Raw genomic sequence first — 20,798 nt, 5'->3', positions numbered from 1 at the left:
AACCTAATCATCTGAATCAACGAGTTAACTCTAAACACCTGCAAAAGATTCCTGAGGCCTTTAAAACTCCCAGCCTGGTTCATCACTCAAAACCCCAATCATGGGTAAGACTGCCGACCTGACTGCTGTCCAGAAGGCCACTATTGACACCCTCAAGCAAGAGGGTAAGACACAGAAAGAAATTTCTGAACGAATAGGCTGTTCCCAGAGTGCTGTATCAAGGCACCTCAGTGGGAAGTCTGTGTTGGAAGGAAAAAGTGTGGCAGAAAACGCACAACGAGAAGAGGTGACCGGACCCTGAGGAAGATTGTGGAGAAGGGTCGATTCCAGACCTTGGGGGACCTGCGGAAGCAGTGGACTGAGTCTGGAGTAGAAACATCCAGAGCCACCGTGCACAGGCGTGTGCAGGAAATGGGCTACAGGTGCCGCATTCCCCAGACCTGGGCTACAGAGAAGCAGCACTGGACTGTTGCTCAGTGGTCCAAAGTACTTTTTTCAGATGAAAGCAAATTCTGCATGTCATTCGGAAATCAAGGTGCCAGAGTCTGGAGGAAGACTGGGGAGAAGGAAATGCCAAAATGCCAGAAGTCCAGTGTCAAGTACCCACAGTCAGTGATGGTCTGGGGTGCCGTGTCAGCTGCTGGTGTTGGTCCACTGTGTTTTATCAAGGGCAGGGTCAATGCAGCTAGCTATCAGGAGATTTTGGAGCACTTCATGCTTCCATCTGCTGAAAAGCTTTATGGAGATGAAGATTTCATTTTTCAGCACGACCTGGCACCTGCTCACAGTGCCAAAACCACAGGTAAATGGTTTACTGACCATGGTATCACTGTGCTCAATTGGCCTGCCAACTCTCCTGACCTGAACCCCATAGAGAATCTGTGGGATATTGTGAAGAGAACGTTGAGAGACTCAAGACCCAACACTCTGGATGAGCTAAAGGCCGCTATCGAAGCATCCTGGGCCTCCATAAGACCTCAGCAGTGCCACAGGCTGATTGCCTCCATGCCACGCCGCATTGAAGCAGTCATTTCTGCCAAAGGATTCCCGACCAAGTATTGAGTGCATAACTGTACATGATTATTTGAAGGTTGACGTTTTTTGTATTAAAAACACTTTTATTTTATTGGTCGGATGAAATATGCTAATTTTGTGAGATAGGAATTTTGGGTTTTCATGAGCTGTATGCCAAAATCATCCGTATTAAGACAATAAAAGACCTGAAATATTTCAGTTAGTGTGCAATGAATCTAAAATATATGAATGTTAAATTTTCATCATGACATTATGGAAAATAATGAACTTTATCACAATATGCTAATATTTTGAGAAGGACCTGTATGTTCACGCACCCACAGACACCGTGACAGAGTGGGAGTGTGTAAATGTCTGCAAGCAATCACACAATCATAGGTTTACCTGGCTTGTATCACAGGTAATGATGACCCATCAGACAACAGGTAAGAACTTCCAGAGAATTTTTGGTCAGAATGAAACGGTTTGTGCAGCTTAGTTACAAGTAACCCAGGTATTTTCCATGACGACACATATGTTTGGTATTCAATAAGTGATACTTCCTTTTACTGCGTGCTGATTGCCAGCAGGTATATTTTCTTGTACCTTCGATGACATTCATTTAAAATTTTAACATTTCCTTGAGCTTGCTGGCTTTTCAAAATTATTTTCAGTCCAGTTCCTTACAGTTGTTTCTCCGCTTGTTTAGCCATCTAGTTCTAGCCTTTAAATGATTTAATTATAATCATATTACTGCCTGAATGTATCTACAATTCTATGAAAACATTTTTTTATTGTTATATTTCTTACTATTTTTCACTGTTAAAGTTAAATGTTGTTAATTTGAGTATAGCACTTACAACAGATGCACATTTAGGTTTTTAGCAAAATTAGGCACCACTTGGGCATAACTCCAACCAATGGCTGGTGGTAAAGTGCTTCCAATGCCATCGTTTTTTTATAGAATATTTATCAGCTGGCATTAGTGGGAGGCAGACACCACCTTGGCTCGACCGGAAGTGTTCGAAGCAAATTTGTAACAGATGTCCACAAGGGAAAAAGGCTCCTAAACTTAATGGATGAGCAAATGTGTCAGGTATGCTCTAGAGTTAGTTTGAAACCGGACCGACACCACCTCCTTCAAACGGTTTCGATATGGTTGTTTTGGTCCCTCCCAATGCGATTGTTCACATCGTTACAAACTAACAAACCAGAGTTTGTTTTAAATGGACTACACACATCAGGTGTGAAAACACCCTTACTCAGAAGTTAACCGTTCCAAGTTCCAAATTGCAGAAATTTACAGAAAAGATTAGAATTTGTGGGAAAGTTGGAATCCAATATTTTGCTTCCTTGCATATAAAACACTAAAAGAAAGTTTGTTTTACTTTGTTGTAAGGTAACAGGGCTGCACAAGGACCAGGTGAGACTAATTACCTGAACATGGAACAGTTGAGGGGGAACACGAACTGAGATACTGAGGGAGAAGGGCAAGAAAATGCAATTCATCTGATTTTACCTGAATGAGTGAATGTCAGGAGAAACACTGGGATAACAATTACTGGACAGAATCATGGCGAATTATTCATACCTCTCGCAGATTTAGGTTTAAAGCAGTATTTTGATTTTACCAACATGGTTTTCGGACTAGAAGAAATATTAACAATTCCAGAATGGCCCAGCCAGAGGCCTGACTTGAATCTGATAGAGAATCTGTGGACGGAGATTAGGGTGATGGCGAGGAGGTATTTCAACCTCAAAGACTTGGAGCTCATTGCCTGAAATAAACAGTCATAAAACTACTGGAAACTTGCAAAAAGCTGTTAAGCAATTATAAGAAAGCTTTAATTGATATAATAAAGGTAAAAGAAAAATAAATGAAGGTAAAAATAAAAAAGTAATGTTTGATTATTTTCGCAGCATGAGTGATATCAGTACTGATAGCATGTCTGAAGAAATATATTATCTTTTTCTTCCTTTCTTGTATTCTGCTGCTGGGATTGCTTTGCTCAGCCTACTGTTTATAATTCCCAACAGGTCATAGATTTTTCTTTTGGTTTTGTGTTCAGAGGCTCTTGTGTAATTTTGGCACATGGCTTTAGATTGAATTCAAGCTTTTGCTTCGGTGCCACATAACGGCAGTCTGGGCGTCATTTTGTCAGTATGCCATTCAATCACCACAAAGGGTTTGAACATGTAATAATCTCCAAGATGCCCATGCGTTTTTATTTCCTTTTCACTATTCAATTCAATTCAGTTTATTTATATTGCGCCAATTCACAACACATGTCGTTTCAAGGCACTTCACAACAGTCAGCTACATACATTCCAATTAGTCCAAACCATTGAACAGTGCAGTCAGATTCAGTTATTTATTCAAATTGGATAAAACGTTTTTCTATCTAAGGAAACCCAGCAGATTGCATCCAGTCAGTGACTTGCAGCATTCACTCCTCCCGGATGAGCATGTAGAGACAGTGGACAGTCATTGACGTTGACTTTGCAGCAATCCCTCATACTGAGCATGCATGTAGCGACAGTGGAGAGGAAAAACTCCCTTTTAACAGGAAGAAACCTCCAGCAGAACCAGGCTCAGCGTGAGCGGCCATCTGCCACGACCGAATTGGGGTTTTAGAGAACAGAGCAGAGACACAAAGAGAACAAAGAAGCACTGATCCAGGAGTACTTTCTATGGGAAGGAATAGTAAATGTTAATGGATGCAGCTCCTTTAGTCGTTTCACCTAGAAAGAAAGAACAGATAAACTCTGAGCCAGTTTTCAAGGTTAGAGTCTGAAAGAGAGCACATAGAGTTAGTCACAGTTAAGCTCAGTCAGTAGCCATGTCTAGGAGAGAGAAAGTGTTAAACACTAAAAGACAGGGCTATGTGGATCATCTGTAGAAGGTGAGCAGTAAGTTGTTGCCAGCAGAAGCTTGGACGATGCCCCCCTCCAGAAAGGGGTCACAGGTAGACACAGAGTCAGGCCAGGTGTAGCTTCTAGGAAGAGAAAAGAGAAAGAACATAAAGTTAAAAACTGAAATAAGAGCAAATAATGCAAAATTGGAGAGTAGTGTGAGAAGGTAGTGAAGAGGGTGAAAGTGGTCATTATGTCCTCGAGCAGCCTAAGCCTATAACAGAATAAGTACAGAGATAGCTCAGGATAACATAAGCCACTCTAACTATAAGCTTTATCAAAAAGGAAAGTTTTAAGCCTAGCCTTAAAAATAGACAGTCCATCTAGAGCCCACTGATGGCCATTGTTATTCTAAAAATCACAACAATTGGGATACCTCTCTCTGTCTCTATAAGGTTGACTTCCTGTTTGCAGAGACAATTTGTTCATTATCCAACTCAGTGCAGACAGAACTTTAAAACCTTTAAATGAATAGTTTTCATGTTCCCAGGAGAGGGCTTCCAGCAAGAACTATTTACAACATTGTTGTTTATTTTCTGTGAGTTTGTTACACTCTTAAAGATATTTTTACTTTGTCACGAGGACTTTACAGGCAATCGCTGTTCAGATATTTTTCTCCATTTATAAAAAATATTTCCATCCAAATGAGAATGCATGAATTTCCAAAAATAAAATACTTTTGCAACACAAGTAGACACCTCAATATACATGGAAGAACATTCAGTTTCTTCTTTGTTATTCCTTATATGTTTTTTATTTGATTTTAAATAGTTTTTTGCAGATTATTAACGATTTTAGCATGTGTTAAGTTTAAGGCCTTCATGGTGGAGGCAAATGTTCTTCCGATATGATGAAGCCAAACTAGAACTGTCAGACCCGAACTCCAAGGGCACATCGAGGAATAAAGTGTCCTCTTCTTATCACTGGGCTAACATGATTACTACATTAAAGCATGGCGTTGGCAGCATTGTGCTATGGGGATGTTTTTCTGTGTTAGGAATAGAGCGACATGAATCATGACAATGACTTAAAGCACAGAGCTAAGATTACAAATATTGGCGTAAGGATCAGTCTGTGAACATCCTTAAGTGGTCCACCCAGAGCTAGGGACTAAATCCCATTGAACATCTGTGAAAAGACCTAAAAGTGGTTGTCCATCATTGCTACCCATCTACAAGTTTATGTACATAGCCAAGAATGCCTGAAGCTATCATACATCAAATAGTAATTTGAACTCAGTCTTTATTGTATTCTGATTGACTTCTTATTGGATCTCCTGCAATAATGAAACTGTCCCATTTCAAATATTTAGATGACATGGCCCTGGTGGCCCACATGACTGGAACTGAAGCTCTATCCCAGTATCAGAACACAGCCAACACCTTAACAAAAACCTTTATTGACAACACCTTTGAACTCAATATCTTAAAAACAAAGAATGACAGGTTTTGGAAGACATTAATAGAATCCACCCTCACTTTTAACATTACTCGTACTTGTCATCTTCCGCTTATCCGTGACCGGGTTGCGGGGGCAGCACATTCAGCAGAGACACCCAGACGTCCCTCTCCCCAGACACCTCTTCCAGCTCCTCCGGGTGGAGCCCAAGGCGTTCCCAGGCCAGCCGAGAGACATAGTCCCTCCAGCGTGTCCTGGGCCGTCCCCTGGGCCTCCTCCCAGTGGGACGTGCCTGGAACACCTCCCGAAGAAGGAGTCCAGGAGGCATCCGCTATAAATGCCCAAGCCACCTCAACTGGCTCCTCTCAATGTGGAGGAGCAGCGGCTCTACTCCGAGCCCCTCCCAGATGGCTGAGCTCCTCACCCTATCTCTAAAGGAGTGCCCGGCCACCCTACGGAGGAAGCTCATTTTAGCCGCTTGTATCCGGGATCTTGTTCTTTCGGTCATGACCCAAAGTTCATGGCCATATAGGTGAGGGTAGGAACGTAGACCGACTGGTAAATCGAGAGCTTCGCTTTTCGGCTCAGCTCTCTCTTCACCACAACGGACCGGAACAGAGCCCCCATTAGTGTGGCAGTCGCACCAATCTGTCTGTCGATCTCCCGCTCCATTCTTCCCTCACTCATGAACACGACCCCGAGATACTTGAACTCCTCCACTTGAGGCAGGAACTTCCCTCCAACCTGAAGAGGACAAGCCACCCTTTTCCGGTTGAGAACCATGGCCTCAGACCTGGAGGACCTGATCCTAATCCCAGCTGCTTCACACTAAGCTGCGAACTTCCATAAAAGTTATGAACAGGAACGGTGACAAAGAGCAGCCCTGCCGGAGTCCAACATGCACCAGGAACAGGTCCGACTTATGCGGACCAAACTCCTGCTCCGCTTGTACAGGGACCGGATGGCCCCTAATAAAGGGCCCCCGATTCCATACTCCTGGAGCACCCCCCACAGGGCATCACGAGGGACACAGTCGAATGCCTTCTCCAGGTCCACAAAACACATGTGGACCAGCAAACTCCCATGAACCCTTGAGTACCTTGTAGAGGGTGTCCAGTGCTCCACGGCCGGGACGAAACCAACACTACTCCTGCTGAAGCCGAGGTCCGACTATCAGCCGGATTCTCCTCTCAAAATACCCTGGCGTAGGCCTTACCAGGCAGGCTGAGGAGTGTGATCCCCCTGTAGTTGGAACACACCCTCTGGTCACCCTTCTTATGAAGGGGGACCCCCACCCCAGTCTGCCAATCCAGAGGCACTGTCCCCAACCGCCACGCAATGTTGAAGAGACGTGTCAACCATGACAGCCCCACAGCATCCAGAGACTTGAGGTACTCAGGGCGGATCTCATCCAACCCCGAAGCCCTGCCACCGCGGAGCTTTTTAACCACCTCGGTGATTTCAGCCTGGGTGATGAAAGAGTCCAACCCCGAGTCACCAGCCTCTGTTTCCACCAGGGAATGCATGATAGCAGGATTGAGGAGATCCTTGAAGTACTTCCTTGCACTGCCTGATAATGTCCCCAGTCGAGGTCAGCAGCCTCCCATACCTACTGTAAACAGTGTTGGCGAAGCATTGCTTCCCCCTCCTGAGGCACCGGACGGTTTGCCAGAATCGCTTTGAGGCCAACCGGTAGTCCTTCTCCATAGATTCACCAATCTCCTCCCAGGCCCGAGTTTTTGCATATGCCACAGCCAGGGCCGCGGCACGCTTGGCCTCACGGTACCCGTCAGCCGCCTCGGGAGTCCCACAAGCCAGCCACAGCCGATAGGACTTCTTCTACAGCTTGACAGTGTCCCTTACTGCCTGTGTCCACCACCAGGTTTGGGAATTACCGCCGCGACAGGCACCGCAGACCTTACGGCCGCAGCTACGGGCAGCAGCATCGACAATAGATGCAGAGAACATGGTCCACTCGGACTCTATGTCTCCAACATCCCCCGGAATCTGGTCAAAGCTCTCCCGGAGGTGGGAGTAAAATACATCCCTGGCCGAGGGCTCCGCCAGGCGTTCCCAGCAGACCCTCACTATGCGCTTGGGCCTGCCAAGTCTGTCCGGCTTTCTCCTCCTCCAGCGGATCCAACTCACCACCAGGTGGTGATCAGTGAACAGCTCAGCCCCATTCTTCACCCAAGTGTCCAAAACATGCGGCCGAAGGTCTGACGATACGACAACAAAGTTGATCATTGACCTCCTGCCTAGGGTGTCCTGGTGCCAAGTGCACTGATGGACACCCTTATGTTTGAACATGGTGTTCATTATGGACAATCGGTGACTAGCACAGAAGTCCAATAACGAAACACCACTCGGATTCAGATCGGGGAGGCCATTCCTCCCGATCACGCCTCTCCAGGTGTCACTGTCGTTTCCCACGTGGGAGATGGGTTCCAGAGCCCACGCTGGGCGTGGAGGTGAGCCCGCCTATTTCTAGTCGATATCTCTCGACCTCCCGCACAAGCTCAGGCTCCTTCCTCCCCAGCGAAGCGACATTCCACGTCCCTAGAGCCAGCCTAAGCATCCGGGTATCGGGCCGCCAAGGTCTCCACCTTTGTCCGCTGCCCAATCCTCTTTGCACCGGTCCCTCACGGTCACCCTGCAGGTGGTGGGCCCACTGGGGCCATTTTATCCTGGTATAATTTCCTCCCGGTCAAATACAAAACCAAACTGTCACATACTATCAACCAGGCTAGCACAATTACTGGATTACCACAAACACGTCTCTTTGAACCGTTTAAGAGCTTTGTGCTCCGGAAGGTTACCCTGATAACAGAGGATCCACCTCACCCCCTCCCATCAAGCAGAAGGCATAAGGTTCTACTGGCCCAGAAAAATATAAGAAATCATTCATACCATTTGCAATTTCCATTTTGAACTCCTTAAAATGAGAAAAACTTTTTCTTTTAACAGTTTACTGCAGTAGCTTTAAATAATCCTCTTTCTTTATGTGACATTTATGTGCTTTTTTACATGTTTTCATGTGTCCTTTATTTGTATCTATTAAGATGTTGGTGTAATTATTATGTGGGAATGCCTGTTGATGAAGCCCTTGTCAAAGAAGAATTTCTGTCATTAGTCGGACAGATAAAGTTTTTCTGTTCTATTCTATTCTATTCTATTCTATTCTATTCTTTTAAGGAAGATGTGACGTGGCACTGAGGAAGAAAAGGCAGAGGAGCTGATGGAAGAAGACTAATTAACATGAGTGGAGCAGAACACAAGAAATAAACTTGAAACCTAAGCTTAGAGGAATTGACTAATAAGACAACATTTAAAACATATCAGTGAACCTTTGTTTATTGATATTTGTTATTTTGTTTACTTGAAAGGTGTGAGTGTATGTAAAAAAAAAAGGTGAATATACAATAATTATTAACTTAACATATTTAGTATTTCAAGAGAAGATTGTTTTAACTTCAATAAGATAAAGTGTTTTAAGGAACTAAAATATGAAAATTCACTGTTTCCTTGTACATACTGACCTCTGCCATTTTCCATCTCCCAGAAGGTGTGCGCAGACAAAACCTTCCTCAGGGTTTACGCACAGAATAATCTTCATTGTCCATCAGTGGGCAATTCAGATGTACCAGCAGCAAAGTGACTGGCAAGGCGAAGCGTGCTGATTCATACGAGTAAAAATATAAAAGCAGAAAGTATGAATAAGAGACTGATAATACTGTGCAGACAATCAAAATAATGTGCAAACAACGAGTACATTAAAGGGCGCTGTTTTAGCAAGATGGTTCTTTTATAATGATTTTGGAATAATTACTGGGATGAAATTTAAAAGGTTTTAATAAGTATTGGTTTGTATAAAATGTATATTTTGTTTGCTCCTTATTTAATGTAAATATCATCTTTATTTGTAGCAGCTGTTGCATTTCTGCAATGGTTTCTTCCAATTTAGATCCATTTGTATTTAAGCAGTCTGTGATCCATTGTTCATGTGGGTTATTTTAGCTTGGTGTTACACTGTTGGCCTGAAAATAAAAGGAGAAGGGTTCACTGACATAATTTTGTTTTGCATTTATTGCTGCCCTTTGGGTCGTACCTTCGTGACTGCTCGACCTGTATGACAAGCGGGTAACTAGCAAATTTCACTGCATTCATCAGAATCCATAAAGTGTTAAAAAGCTAGGAAATTGTGACTACTGGCTTTAACCCCCCACAGATTTCTTTTTTAGCTTTCGTTATTTCAGCAGGATAAAGTCCCACTGAGATTCAAAACCTCTTTTTCAAGGGAGTCCTTGCCAAGCAGCAGCAACAAATAAAACACAAAAAGTTACACAATTTAAAAAAACAAAACAAAAAACATGTTATTGAGTCAGCCTCAATCATTTTTAGTTTGGAAGTAAAAACATTCAATGAGATGAATTCAGTTAATTTCAAAGTTTTCTGTAGCAAGTTCAAGGAGAAAGAAGAAGACTGAACAAAAGCCGTCTTACTCAATTCAGTCCAAACAAAAGGGACCGAAAGAAGCAGCAAATTGTGTGAGTGAAAAGTATAGGAGTAAGTATTTCTCAGTGGGATTGCAGGACAGATATAGGCTGGCAGAAATCTAAGTAATTTCTTATATATAAAAGTTAACCAAGGGGAATTCCTTCGGGCAGCCAGACTAAGTGCAGAACTGTGTACTGATCCTATAAACAATAGAAGTGAGTGAAGGCTACAAAATATTCAAGAAGAGAAGATTGTTTTATTATCTGGTAGATTTTAAGCAGAATGTAATTAAGATGTAATGTCTTAATTCAGGCTATGTAGCTGCATGCATTGTTTGACAAGAGGTAAGATTTCTAAACCTTTTTCATGACCTGTTGATAATGGTTTATCAGAAGCACAAGAAGCTCAAGAGTTAAACCAAACACACAGTAATGCCTGCATTACCACAGTTAATTACTGTCAGCTTTACACTGAGATTCACCTTGAGGGCAGTTAGCTGGAAAACATCAGGCCTCAGCGCGAGTGTAAGACAGGTGGGGAGATTAGTTTTGTTTCTGACAGGCAGAGTGTGTGTGGGAAGAAACAGAAAGTGTGCCCAAACCGCCACCCACACACAGTTTCTCAGCATGGCACATTATACAGATTATATTAGCGGAAGAGCAGAAGAAGTAACCAATTAGATGCACTTTACTGGTTCTTTAAAGAATAAAACAGAAGCTGGGAACTACAACCAGGTCCTGGAGTGAAAACATTACAGTCAGTCACAATTCAAATCATGTACTGTAGTTTGTAGGTAAAGCTGACAGATTTATAGATAAAATGTCCAACGCATTAGAAAGTGGTTCCTGAATGCAGCATCTGACTGCTGACACTATACTAAATTCACACTGAATGGTGCATTTTATGCCTCAAGGGAGAGTAAAATAAGGATGAAGAATATGAAGATTTTTTTGTCCCACCAGCACCAACTGAGACAAAACAACATTATATATATAAATAACCAGAACACCACCTGGAACATGATGTTCTGAAACATTCTTACAGATAACTAGGAAATAGAGGAGATACTTTATCAGCTTACAGGTTGAACTTTTCTTCTGCCCCACTCAATACTGGACATAACATCCACACACGTTACTGTTCATGCAGCTGCTAAGATCAACCCAGCAGCGGCTTTTGGAAATAATCTGATTTTTATCATAGAATATCTACAACAAAAATCTAGAGAAGAACACAAACAATATGTTACTTTGTTGTGCAAAAATGCCCCCAGTATGTATATCTGAATCATCTGAAAATATCACTTCTAACTAGTCATGCTAGGTGATAACTTTTAATAAGATTAATATTACATTACTTAGAAGAAAAAAGTGAATGTAATAACTAATGAAAGACTATAATATATGAATAAAATTGTTCTGCACCAAAAAGCAACAGAGATGTTTGACAGCATTATGATTCAAAACCTATAGGGCATAATTTGTGTTAAGAAACTTTTACATGGGTAACAACAGCGAAACTTTCCAAAAACTTTCTAAAATAATTCCTCACTCTGTCAGGTCGGACTGTAGGCCGCCTCCTCCGCAGTTCGTTGTGCAGCTCACCTTCCATACATCAATAGGTGTCCTCTGCTCAGAGTCAGAAAACAACCTAGCGATGTTCAGGAGCAGTGCCTCTGAGCTCTATGTCTGAAACTTCCTCCATAGGGTGGCTGGGATTGTAAATAAACTGGTATGTTAATTGACACAATTAAAATATGTATATTTTTCTTATAAATAAATACATTTCACATTAGGGTTTTTTGCATAAAAAAATCATACCTGGTGTAAGATTCATTTTGTACTTCAGTCAACCTTTTATCTTTTTTGAGAAAACAGGAAGAAAGAAGATCAAGGATGTTAATTTGTAAGTATTTAGCTGGTTCCCACAGAACAGCTTTTACATTTCCAGTTAGATGATCGACTTTTACGTGGCATCCTACCCTCTTTAAGGATGTTTTTATTTTTATTTTAGGTTACTTATCTGCTAAATACATCTGTTTAACTACTTCCCTTCGCCACTGCAAACACTGTATAATTTCCTTGTAACTGGGTTAGGGTTAGTTTAAATATTTTCCGTTCCTACCGGAATGAGATGGGGGTGGTTTGTGGATAATTGGCATTTTGGTGGACTATCTAGTTGCAGTTGCCAAGGGGGAGGACTGCAGATGCCTGGCTGTGTGTATGTGTTTGCGCAGTAATGTTACACTGGTTTCGTGCAATATTACCTCATATCTAGAACATAGTGTGACAGAGGATGAAGTGAAGGAAAGTGGGAGGGTAAGCGTGATGCTTTACAGAAATTAATGTTTAAATTGGAAATCATTAGCTCTGCATGTTTTAGTGCAGGAGGTTAATTTAATGTTTGACTTGAATAGAACGTTCTGTTTAAAATGTGATTTGGTCTAACGTGTTTTAATAAGTCAACCACGCTCCTTCAGTTTGGATTCTGAAAGGAGAATTTTAGAAGAACCACTAATGTTAAATGAAAAGTGCTAAAACTAACTCCTTGAAGGCAAACGTCTCCCTAATGCACCAGTACAAACCAATAAAAACATCCACAATCTAACAGATACCACAGCTACTAAAGCCGTGTACCGTTTAGCTTGGAAGTCAGAACTTGGACCTGGTATACAAACATAATCGTGTTCAGGTTGCAATTTGGAAAAGCAGTTGGACTTGCTAATGGTTGAGCTCAGAGACAATGCTAAGAACTGTAAGTTCAGCATTTTACACATTTCACCACTGAACCACAAATAAAACTAATAGTTCTTTGCAGTACTCCACATGTGGATTCTTCAGTGAGATACAAGCAGAAGTTCAGAGAAAATCTGCGATCAATTTTCACCACCATACACGTGGTGCCACACAATAAACTGTTCGGCAGGAAAAAGTCTCCACTCTTCTTCGTCCCTAGTGTGGTTTAATAGACTTTAACACCACCTTCTTTTCTTTTTCTTTTTCCAAAGCTACATGGCGAATTAGTTTGGTCTCCCTTTTATCAGTTTTTTTTTTTCACTGAGATTTATACAGTTTTAGAACCTGGATGAAAACCAGATGATATTTATATCCAGACACATAAAATGCTAGATTTAAAAGAGGGTGTACTTCCTTTTAACCCAGACTAGGAAAGCATGTCAAAAGGGTATCACTGCTTGTCTAGTACTGGTCCAAATTAGCAAATGAGGACAAAAATGTTAAATTATTTGGAATTTATGTGAGAAAACAGGAGAAAGAGGATTCCAATTGCAAAGGTGATCAGAGTTGTCCTAAAATACATTCATGACCAGGATGAGTCTGACAAACAATACTTAAAAACCTATAAAGCTTGAGAAAAAACTGATTGTCTCTTGTGATAAACCACACTCAGATCTTCTCTGAGAACAAAGGCCAGGCATCACCTGTCATTTAATCTGTAGAGTATTACCTAATGTGAGTTAGTTAAGACACATTTGGACTTCTGTACCATCTAGCTGCCTACTCAGTGCTACTTTGTTCTGTCCTCTTTGACAACAAAATGGAAAAAAATCTTTAGTTTTTTTAATAGGCTTGTCCACTGTAATTTGAGCTTTAAATGCCATGCACTTGGTATGTTACAAAATATACGAAATACATTAAATAAGCAGTTTTGTAGGGCGCAGCGCTACGGTAGAGCGTGCAGAGGCTTCAGCCGTCGACGCAGATGTCCCCTGGTCCGAGTCCGGGCCACGGCGACTTGTACTGCATGTCTTCCTCTCCCTCTTCATCCCGTTTCCTGTCTGCCTGCTTTCAAAAATGACTAAATAAAGGCCACTAGAGACACAAAACAAATCTAAAAAAATCTGATTGTTGCACCAAGAAAAATAAATTGTTCTTTTTCTTTAGCTGCAAATCTAATTTGTTGGCATCTCAACCAAGTAGTATGAGAACGAGTGCATCTGCCATCTTTTCAACACAAATGCATTCTGTGGTTCACCTCCTGTTGCAGTAAAAGCTTTATAATCCAGACAAATTACAAATCCATTAGGATCTGCAGAGCAAGGACACTTCTTTTATGTCAGGCAGTGCAAAGACTGACTAAAATGAAGAACTAATAAGAAGGAGGTAAGAGCAGAATTCTAGTTACCCTGATGTGAAAAATAACATAAAATCTCAAGTCTTCATAGACTGAATAAAAACTGGACTAAATTAAGAGGAAAATTTTGAAGAAATGCCAAAGACATAAAAATATTCCTTTAGGCAAGAACTGCAGATGCTGCCATGTAAGTTAAAACTTGTGGTTCTTGCAAGAACACTGTGACCAAATCGTAAAAACCCAAATTGTTAATGAGCATAACATTTTCTCACCTGCTAGCAGAAATTACTAAATGACATTTTTTCCTGAGGTTGCATCAATTAGAGATTTCCCAGGGCTTTACAAGCCCAGCATGGCACATGTTTGCAGAAAATGAATAAACATGTTGGAAGTGTACCAGCCTGGCACTGATGTCCAGACAGCTTGGAAGTGAAGAGTAACAGAAACAGGCAGAGAACCAGACCTGACCAGTGGTGGGAACACTGGCCAATGGGAGGGCAGGCTTGGACACAACACTTTATTTCAGGCCAGAAGGCTGCTAATCCAAGAAGAGGTCAGGGGATCCATAAAGAAGGGAGGCACCGGTGTTGATGGTTCTTGTGCGGGAGAAGAGTTCCAGTCTCGCCTGCTGCTACCGGTCAGTAAGGAAGCTGGTGATCCACTGACAGGTAGAAGCTGACACCTTGACCTGGGTGAGCTTCTGGTGGAGGATGAAATATAGTCCCAAGCTGACTGCATCATCTGTCGACCTGTTTGCTCCGCATGCAAATTGCAGGGGTTCCAGCAGGGGGCCTGTGATGTCTTTCAGATGCTTTAACACCATTTGCTCAAAGGAATTAATGACCACAGAGGTCAGGGCAACAGGTCTGTGGTCATTTAGTCCTGCTATGGACCGGTATGATGGTTGAAGCAGAAGGAAACTTTACACAACTACAGAGACCTGTTCAAGATTTTAGTACGGATGGGAGCCAGGTGGTCAGCACAGGCTTTCAGGCAGAAGGGGGAAATACCATCAGGTTCTGGAGCTTTCCTGGTTTTCCGACACTGAAAGAGCCTATTTACATCTTCCTTCTTTAGTGCAGGTAGGGGGTCAGATGGAAGAGAGGAGGGGGTCATAGAGTTGTTATTGGAGGGTGGATGTAGTCGTTTTCTGTGTGAGTGCAAGCCTCTTGTTGTGCCCACTTGAGTAAGTCTTCAATTGGTGTCCAAAATCCCTGGATTAGGGGACTACAGTTGGTGCCACAGCCAAATCTTAAAGGTCATAGCAAATACCATCTGCAATAAAGAAAAGCAGCAGATTTGAAGCAGCAGAGAAGCCATCAGCAGCCTGCTTACAAGGGCACCAAACAGGGAAATAAAAGCCAGTTTGACTAATCTGCACCAATATTGTTGCACATCTATTTTTCCATTCAATGCTCCCCTTGAGCAAAATGACCAGGAAATGTCATAAACATTTTTCTTGGTATTGAGATGACAGCCAGGTCTTATTGTCCATGAAACTTAATGAAGTTGCAAACCTGCATTGGGGATTTAAAAGCCTGGCTGGCTTACATTTTTTCAGTTGAATTTTTTCAGACCTAATTGCTCTTTTATTGGTATTCCACAGATTATTTAGACTTTTTCTAAAATAGTTTAAATGGTATCCACATATAAAAAAAACATAACCATAGTAAATACAAAAAAACAAACCTGCACCAAAGTGTGGAGGCATTGGACAATTTCAAAGTTACAGCAACGAGCCTCTGATTATTCTTCCATTTATACTTCACAGAAAAGGCTTGAGACGATCCAACAGCAACAAACTGCATAAATAACTCACTCAGGGCCTTATACACTCCTGTAAGAGTCTTAATCACATCTTCAGGAAACTTTAAGCAAGTTATAGAATTGTAGTTTTTTTGGATCAAAAGCAAGATTTAATCTCACTTTTCTCCCAGCTTGTTTTTAGTTGCCTACCAGCAGAAGATTATGTCCTATTTCCCCTAAAGTGCTTCTCAGTGATTCTTAATAAGAGGAATAAATTAAAATGTGCTGGCATGTTGCCTTTTGACAGATAGGCACAGGAATTATACAGTTTGAAAACTTAAGAAATCCCTCAACAAGGAGCTTTGATGCTTCTTGGTGAGTTGAGCCATTCTCCTTAAACCACACCTCCAGATGAAATGTATGTTGTTCCTCTGTAAGGGATCAGTTGCAGCCTCACATAAATAGAGAACACACACTCTGACCGGGTATTTTCTCCTCCACTCAGTGATGCTTGAATTGGATTTCTTTTGTAAGTTTACTGTGTGTCTTTCCTCGGTATCTTTTGGCATGGGTAGGAAAGAATTGTCTGGGCTCCACAATCACTGCAAGGATTTCTGACGGGAATTGTTGAATACATCAGATAAGAAGGAGAGAAGGAAATCTGTGCCTTCAGAGAGAGGATTCACTCCCTGGGACAGAGTGAAGACAACAGATTCAGCTTGAGTTTTATTACTGTGGTGGCAGAGAAAAATGTCTAACTCTTCAACAACTTTAACACTTGACACCTGCGATACCCCAAATAATACATACATGTACGAAGTCCTCTCCGGGGTGATGGCTGTAGAATTCATTCTGGGACTTCCTCTGAATCTCTCTGTGCTCTACATCTTCATCTTCAGGTATCATTAAGTTTCTGTTGTTTATTTCTCTGATGCCTATTTAAAACATCAGAGAAACAGCTTGCTAGGAAGAACAGGTAAGGATGTCTGCAGACCTCATCAGGAGAGAATTTCCTGTCATTAGGGTGAGACAAACATATGTATAGATAAGGTCAGATCAGTGAGGTTAAACTGTGATAGTACATTTCACAGTTGAGATGTTCATTAGTTGCATGTTCAATTAGAAAAAAAAGTGTTTCCAGGTTAATATGTTGCATGTGTTAGACCAACATTTTCTTTGATGCAGTCATACATTTCCTGAACGCAAGTCTTCAATGCAATAAGTAAAACAAAATAAAAAAATCTAACTGAATTCAATGTCACAGATCAAATGTTCAGATGAGATCAATGTTCTGCTTCTCTCTGTTTTCTACCACTGTGAACTCCTTCCTTCTTAGGTTCAAATTCTGGAAGAACAACAGCGTGTTCCTCTTCAACATTGTGGTCGCTGATTTTCTGCTGGTGGCCTGTCTTCCTGTGAAGATTCACCAATATCAGAACAACCTGAGGCGTAGCAAGGATTCCACAGTTTGTACCATGATGCTCTTCATGCTGTTTCTCAATCGAGGGGCCAGCATTGCCTTCCTCATCACCCTGTCCCTGGACCGCTACTTCAGCGTGGTCCATCTTGGCAGGAAAAACTGCGTGAATGTGTTTAAGAAGTCTCCACTGATCTCTGGGATTATATGGGTGTTCTTACTGCCACTCACCATCCCCACGATGGTGAGCACCTTTGATTGCTGCAATAGCTATGGCCGAGTTCAGACCACATTGAGTGAAACTTTGACGGACACCTTCAGAGAGGTAATGTTTTGGTTACAATATTTTACATTAAGATTATTGGTGTAAATATTTACTGGTGATTTTTTATCAGTTTTATTTAAATGAGAACATAAAAACTGTCTCCTTGTACAGCATCACAGCAAACGTATTTATAACCCTGTTACAACCACACAATATGCATGCCTTTGTATTTAGATCCCCATTACTCTGATGTCCCTTAATAAAACCCAGAGGAACCAGTTGCTTTCAGAAGTTATCTAATTAGTAAATAAACCCCATTTGACAATAATTGAATTTAAACCCAGTATAAAGTTCTGTGAACATTACTAAACAAACAGACCAAGAACACAGCAGAGAGGTCAGGTAGAAAGTTTAAAATAAGGTTAAGATATAAAACAAAATCCCAATATTTGAACAATATTTGAACAATTGTTGATGGGAAAACAGAAGTTCATCTTCCAGCAGGATAATGACTTTAAGAACACAGTCAGAGCAACAATGGAGTCGTTTAGATCGTCCTAACATCTCAGCATACTGATAAATTAGAGTGGCCCTATCAAAGTCCAGACCTAAATCCAGACCTAAGACCAGACCTTGAGACACTTTGTAAAGCTGAACATGCAAACATCTAAATCTCTTAGCATGCAAAGCTGGTAAAGACATGTTCTGCAAAGTGTTGAGTCATGAGGACTAAATACATATGCTAAGAACTGTTAAGATTTTCATCTGTAAAAAAGTTTGAAAACTTTTTCTTTTCATTCCGCGTTGCATTCCTGTGCTACTTTGTGTTGTTCCATTAGTCAACATGTCTAAATACAAAGAAAGTAAATGTTTTTTTCCAAACTACAGTCCATCATAATATGAGACACGAATAGAAAGTGTGGGTCAGCAGGGCCTGCAGCAATTTCTATAACAAGAAACATTTTCATAATCGGCTTCAATTTGCACAAGCATTTAAATAAGTGATTTTAAGATTAAAAACAAAAACTCACAGTCACTATTGCTATCAAACCTCACCTACATTTAAACTAATTAGAGAAAAATAATTATAAAATAGATTAACAGAAATAAAATCTATGGTGTCATCAGAGATGAAGGCATACAGACTGGTACCAACAGAGAAGAGGCAAACACAAATAAAAACCACATTGTTTCTCTATAAAGTGCTTAAATAAACAGATAAACCAGACATTTAAAGTAATCAAACACGTTTGGAACAATACTCATGCATCTGATTAAAGAAAAAAAATCTATATTAATTAGATATCAGCTGAAGGGAGACGGAAGAAGCAAGAGAATGCAAGATGTAGCATTTTACCATGCAGTTCAACGTGTAAGTTGACCTGCAGCTATTTACATAAACCCACTGCCTCACAGAAACAACCATTTAAGTCATTAATTATTACCTAAACGGGTAAACCTTTCCACTTCACTAACAGCTAAGCACACCAGTACAATGCTTAACAAATTGGCGCTGGCTTGTATTTTTCCACCAGAGTTTTAATGTAAAAAGCTGCAATAGCCACTTATTTACTAAATGAGGCACTGCTACCCTAAATAATAAGATTTATCTATGTTTAGATCGTCTTCTTCTCTCAAATCATCATTCCCTTCATCATCCTCATTTACTGCACTGCTCGTATTGTCAGTCGACTGAGAAGGAAGACGGTTGGGGAGAAGGCCAAACTGAGGAAAGCTGTGTTTGCAGTTCTGTCTGTCGCCATAGTCTTCTCCATCTGCTTCCTGCCCTGCACAATTGCCCGAGCGGTGCTGCTGATCACTCGGGTGAAAGAGTGGGCGCCAATGGAAGTTGTAGCAGTCCAGGTGTACGACGCTCTCATGGTTTTGTCCTACGCCGACTGCTTGCTGGACCCACTGGTTTACTGCTTTTGCCACTCTGGGTTTAAGAATGCTTACATCTCTACTTTCTTCCCTTCGTTTCTCAAGAAGAGACTGCTGAAGCCGGTCTCTGGCACACCCCCTGCTACAACTACAACAACTATAATCTCAGGAGCTAAAAGGATTTCTTAGCAAATGTTGGTTCATTAGTCAACCTTTCTTGTTTGGATGGGTTGTACATGTATAGTAAAGACTTTGCAACTGCTGCTCCACCCACACAGGTGTTTTCTGAGGAGAAAAGCTTTAAATATGTAGCAACAAATACTGACCACAGAAGACCAGATGGACCTTCAGTCCAAGCCACCACTGAGATTTGAGGAAACTAATCTGTAAATTGCAGGAAGGTAACATATAAGTTTCTGAATTTTAAATTGTTGATTTCAGAAAAGTAACCTGTGACTTAAACAAGTAACCTGTATGTTCCAAGGTCAGAAAATATCTTTTAATTTTCAAAAAAAATATTGTAATTGTTAGTTTCAGTAAAATAACTTTGTAAGGAAATAACCAGGAAAGATACCTTTTAGTTAGAGATACAAAAAACCTAGACGTTTTAGAAAGTAAGCACTATGTTTTAGGAACTTGAACCTAAATTTTTAGATTTCATGAATGTAACCTGTACATTTCAGGAAAGTAACCTGTAAGATCCAGTAGAGTTACATGTAACTATTAGAAACAAGAAACAAACCTGTTCATTCTGGTAAAATAACCAGTAGATTTAATGTCTGCATTTTGTTTTGTTATTTTTTTAATCCAGGTTGACCTTTTGTACAACCTGACGAGACAATATATTACAAATTTCTCTGCACTTTTTCCACTGTAAAGTTTTCATTATCTTAACCGTGAACTTTTTCTGTAAATTTACAGTCCTGTGAAGATGTTTAAGTCAAAACATGTGTTTAGACCTGTCTGGTCCACTTGTTTTGCTTCATTTTGTGTTGCTGCATTATATAATTACAATTGTATATCAGAGCACTTCTATTTATTTTTGATCTGTTCCTAAGCTGAGATTCTTCATGTATATTCTGCACAATAATAATAAAAAAAGAGTCCAGCTTAGTATTTAAAGGGTGTTAAAACTTGAAGTGTTGAACTTTTGCTCTTTCGGTAAATGTTCTTGCTGAGTACTAAATGTTGTGTCTATTTTTCAGGTTGTTTAACAAGCTTGACCTGTTCTGTCTCCATTTTTACGTCTAGCGGTTGCGTTATTTGACTGTCCATGCTGTTGAATCCGTTTCATGTTTCAGGCACGGGCACGGCTACAAAAATGGCAAACCAAAACAAGATCTTTGTTTTTGGCTGCAGTAAACAAAACCCACTTAGGAAAGATTTCGGGAGTTTTCTCCTTCTAAGTCCATTTTCGTCAAAAACGCTTTCCAAAGTCCACTGTAAATTACTGCCCTCTAGAAGTATAAAGAGCATTTTAATAAATTAGGATAAGGCTAGAGTTCCTGTATTAAAAAAATTATATTTAATAAATGAAACGTATATATAATATATAATCGAAACCAGATATTTACA

General features: G+C 40.9%; 1 protein-coding gene and 1 long non-coding RNA gene across 2 annotated transcripts in view; one reads left to right on the top strand and one right to left on the bottom strand.

Annotated features, from left to right (window-relative positions):
* LOC124881623 overlaps positions 1 to 16,669 on the bottom strand; it is a 22,909-nt gene extending 6,240 nt beyond the window's left edge. The window contains exons 1-4 of the long non-coding RNA XR_007041699.1: positions 16,471 to 16,669; positions 11,643 to 16,349; positions 11,374 to 11,533; positions 8,865 to 9,001 (exon numbers count right to left, since the gene is read on the bottom strand). This is a non-coding gene — a long non-coding RNA (uncharacterized LOC124881623). The remainder of the gene's footprint in view (positions 1 to 8,864; positions 9,002 to 11,373; positions 11,534 to 11,642; positions 16,350 to 16,470) is intronic.
* Positions 16,332 to 20,798, top strand: gpr31 (G protein-coupled receptor 31). Its single transcript, XM_047387265.1, has 3 exons — positions 16,332 to 16,559; positions 16,997 to 17,402; positions 18,963 to 20,798. The coding sequence occupies exons 1-3, from the start codon at positions 16,411 to 16,413 to the stop codon at positions 19,410 to 19,412; spliced, it is 1,005 nt and encodes a 334-aa protein (XP_047243221.1). The 5' UTR covers positions 16,332 to 16,410; the 3' UTR covers positions 19,413 to 20,798.

The sequence above is a fragment of the Girardinichthys multiradiatus genome, chromosome 15, assembly GCF_021462225.1.
Source record: "Girardinichthys multiradiatus isolate DD_20200921_A chromosome 15, DD_fGirMul_XY1, whole genome shotgun sequence".
Classification (NCBI taxonomy): domain Eukaryota; kingdom Metazoa; phylum Chordata; class Actinopteri; order Cyprinodontiformes; family Goodeidae; genus Girardinichthys; species Girardinichthys multiradiatus.
This window is presented reverse-complemented; position numbering and strand designations above follow the sequence as displayed.

Bases quoted from the DNA above. Each gene is read 5' to 3' on its own strand.
- gpr31 (XM_047387265.1), top strand. From the start codon at position 16,411: ATGTCTAACTCTTCAACAACTTTAACACTTGACACCTGCGATACCCCA. The intron at 16,560-16,996 runs GTATCATTAAGT...CTTCCTTCTTAG, and splicing joins CTCTACATCTTCATCTTCAG to GTTCAAATTCTGGAAGAACA. The intron at 17,403-18,962 runs GTAATGTTTTGG...ATCTATGTTTAG, and splicing joins TGACGGACACCTTCAGAGAG to ATCGTCTTCTTCTCTCAAAT.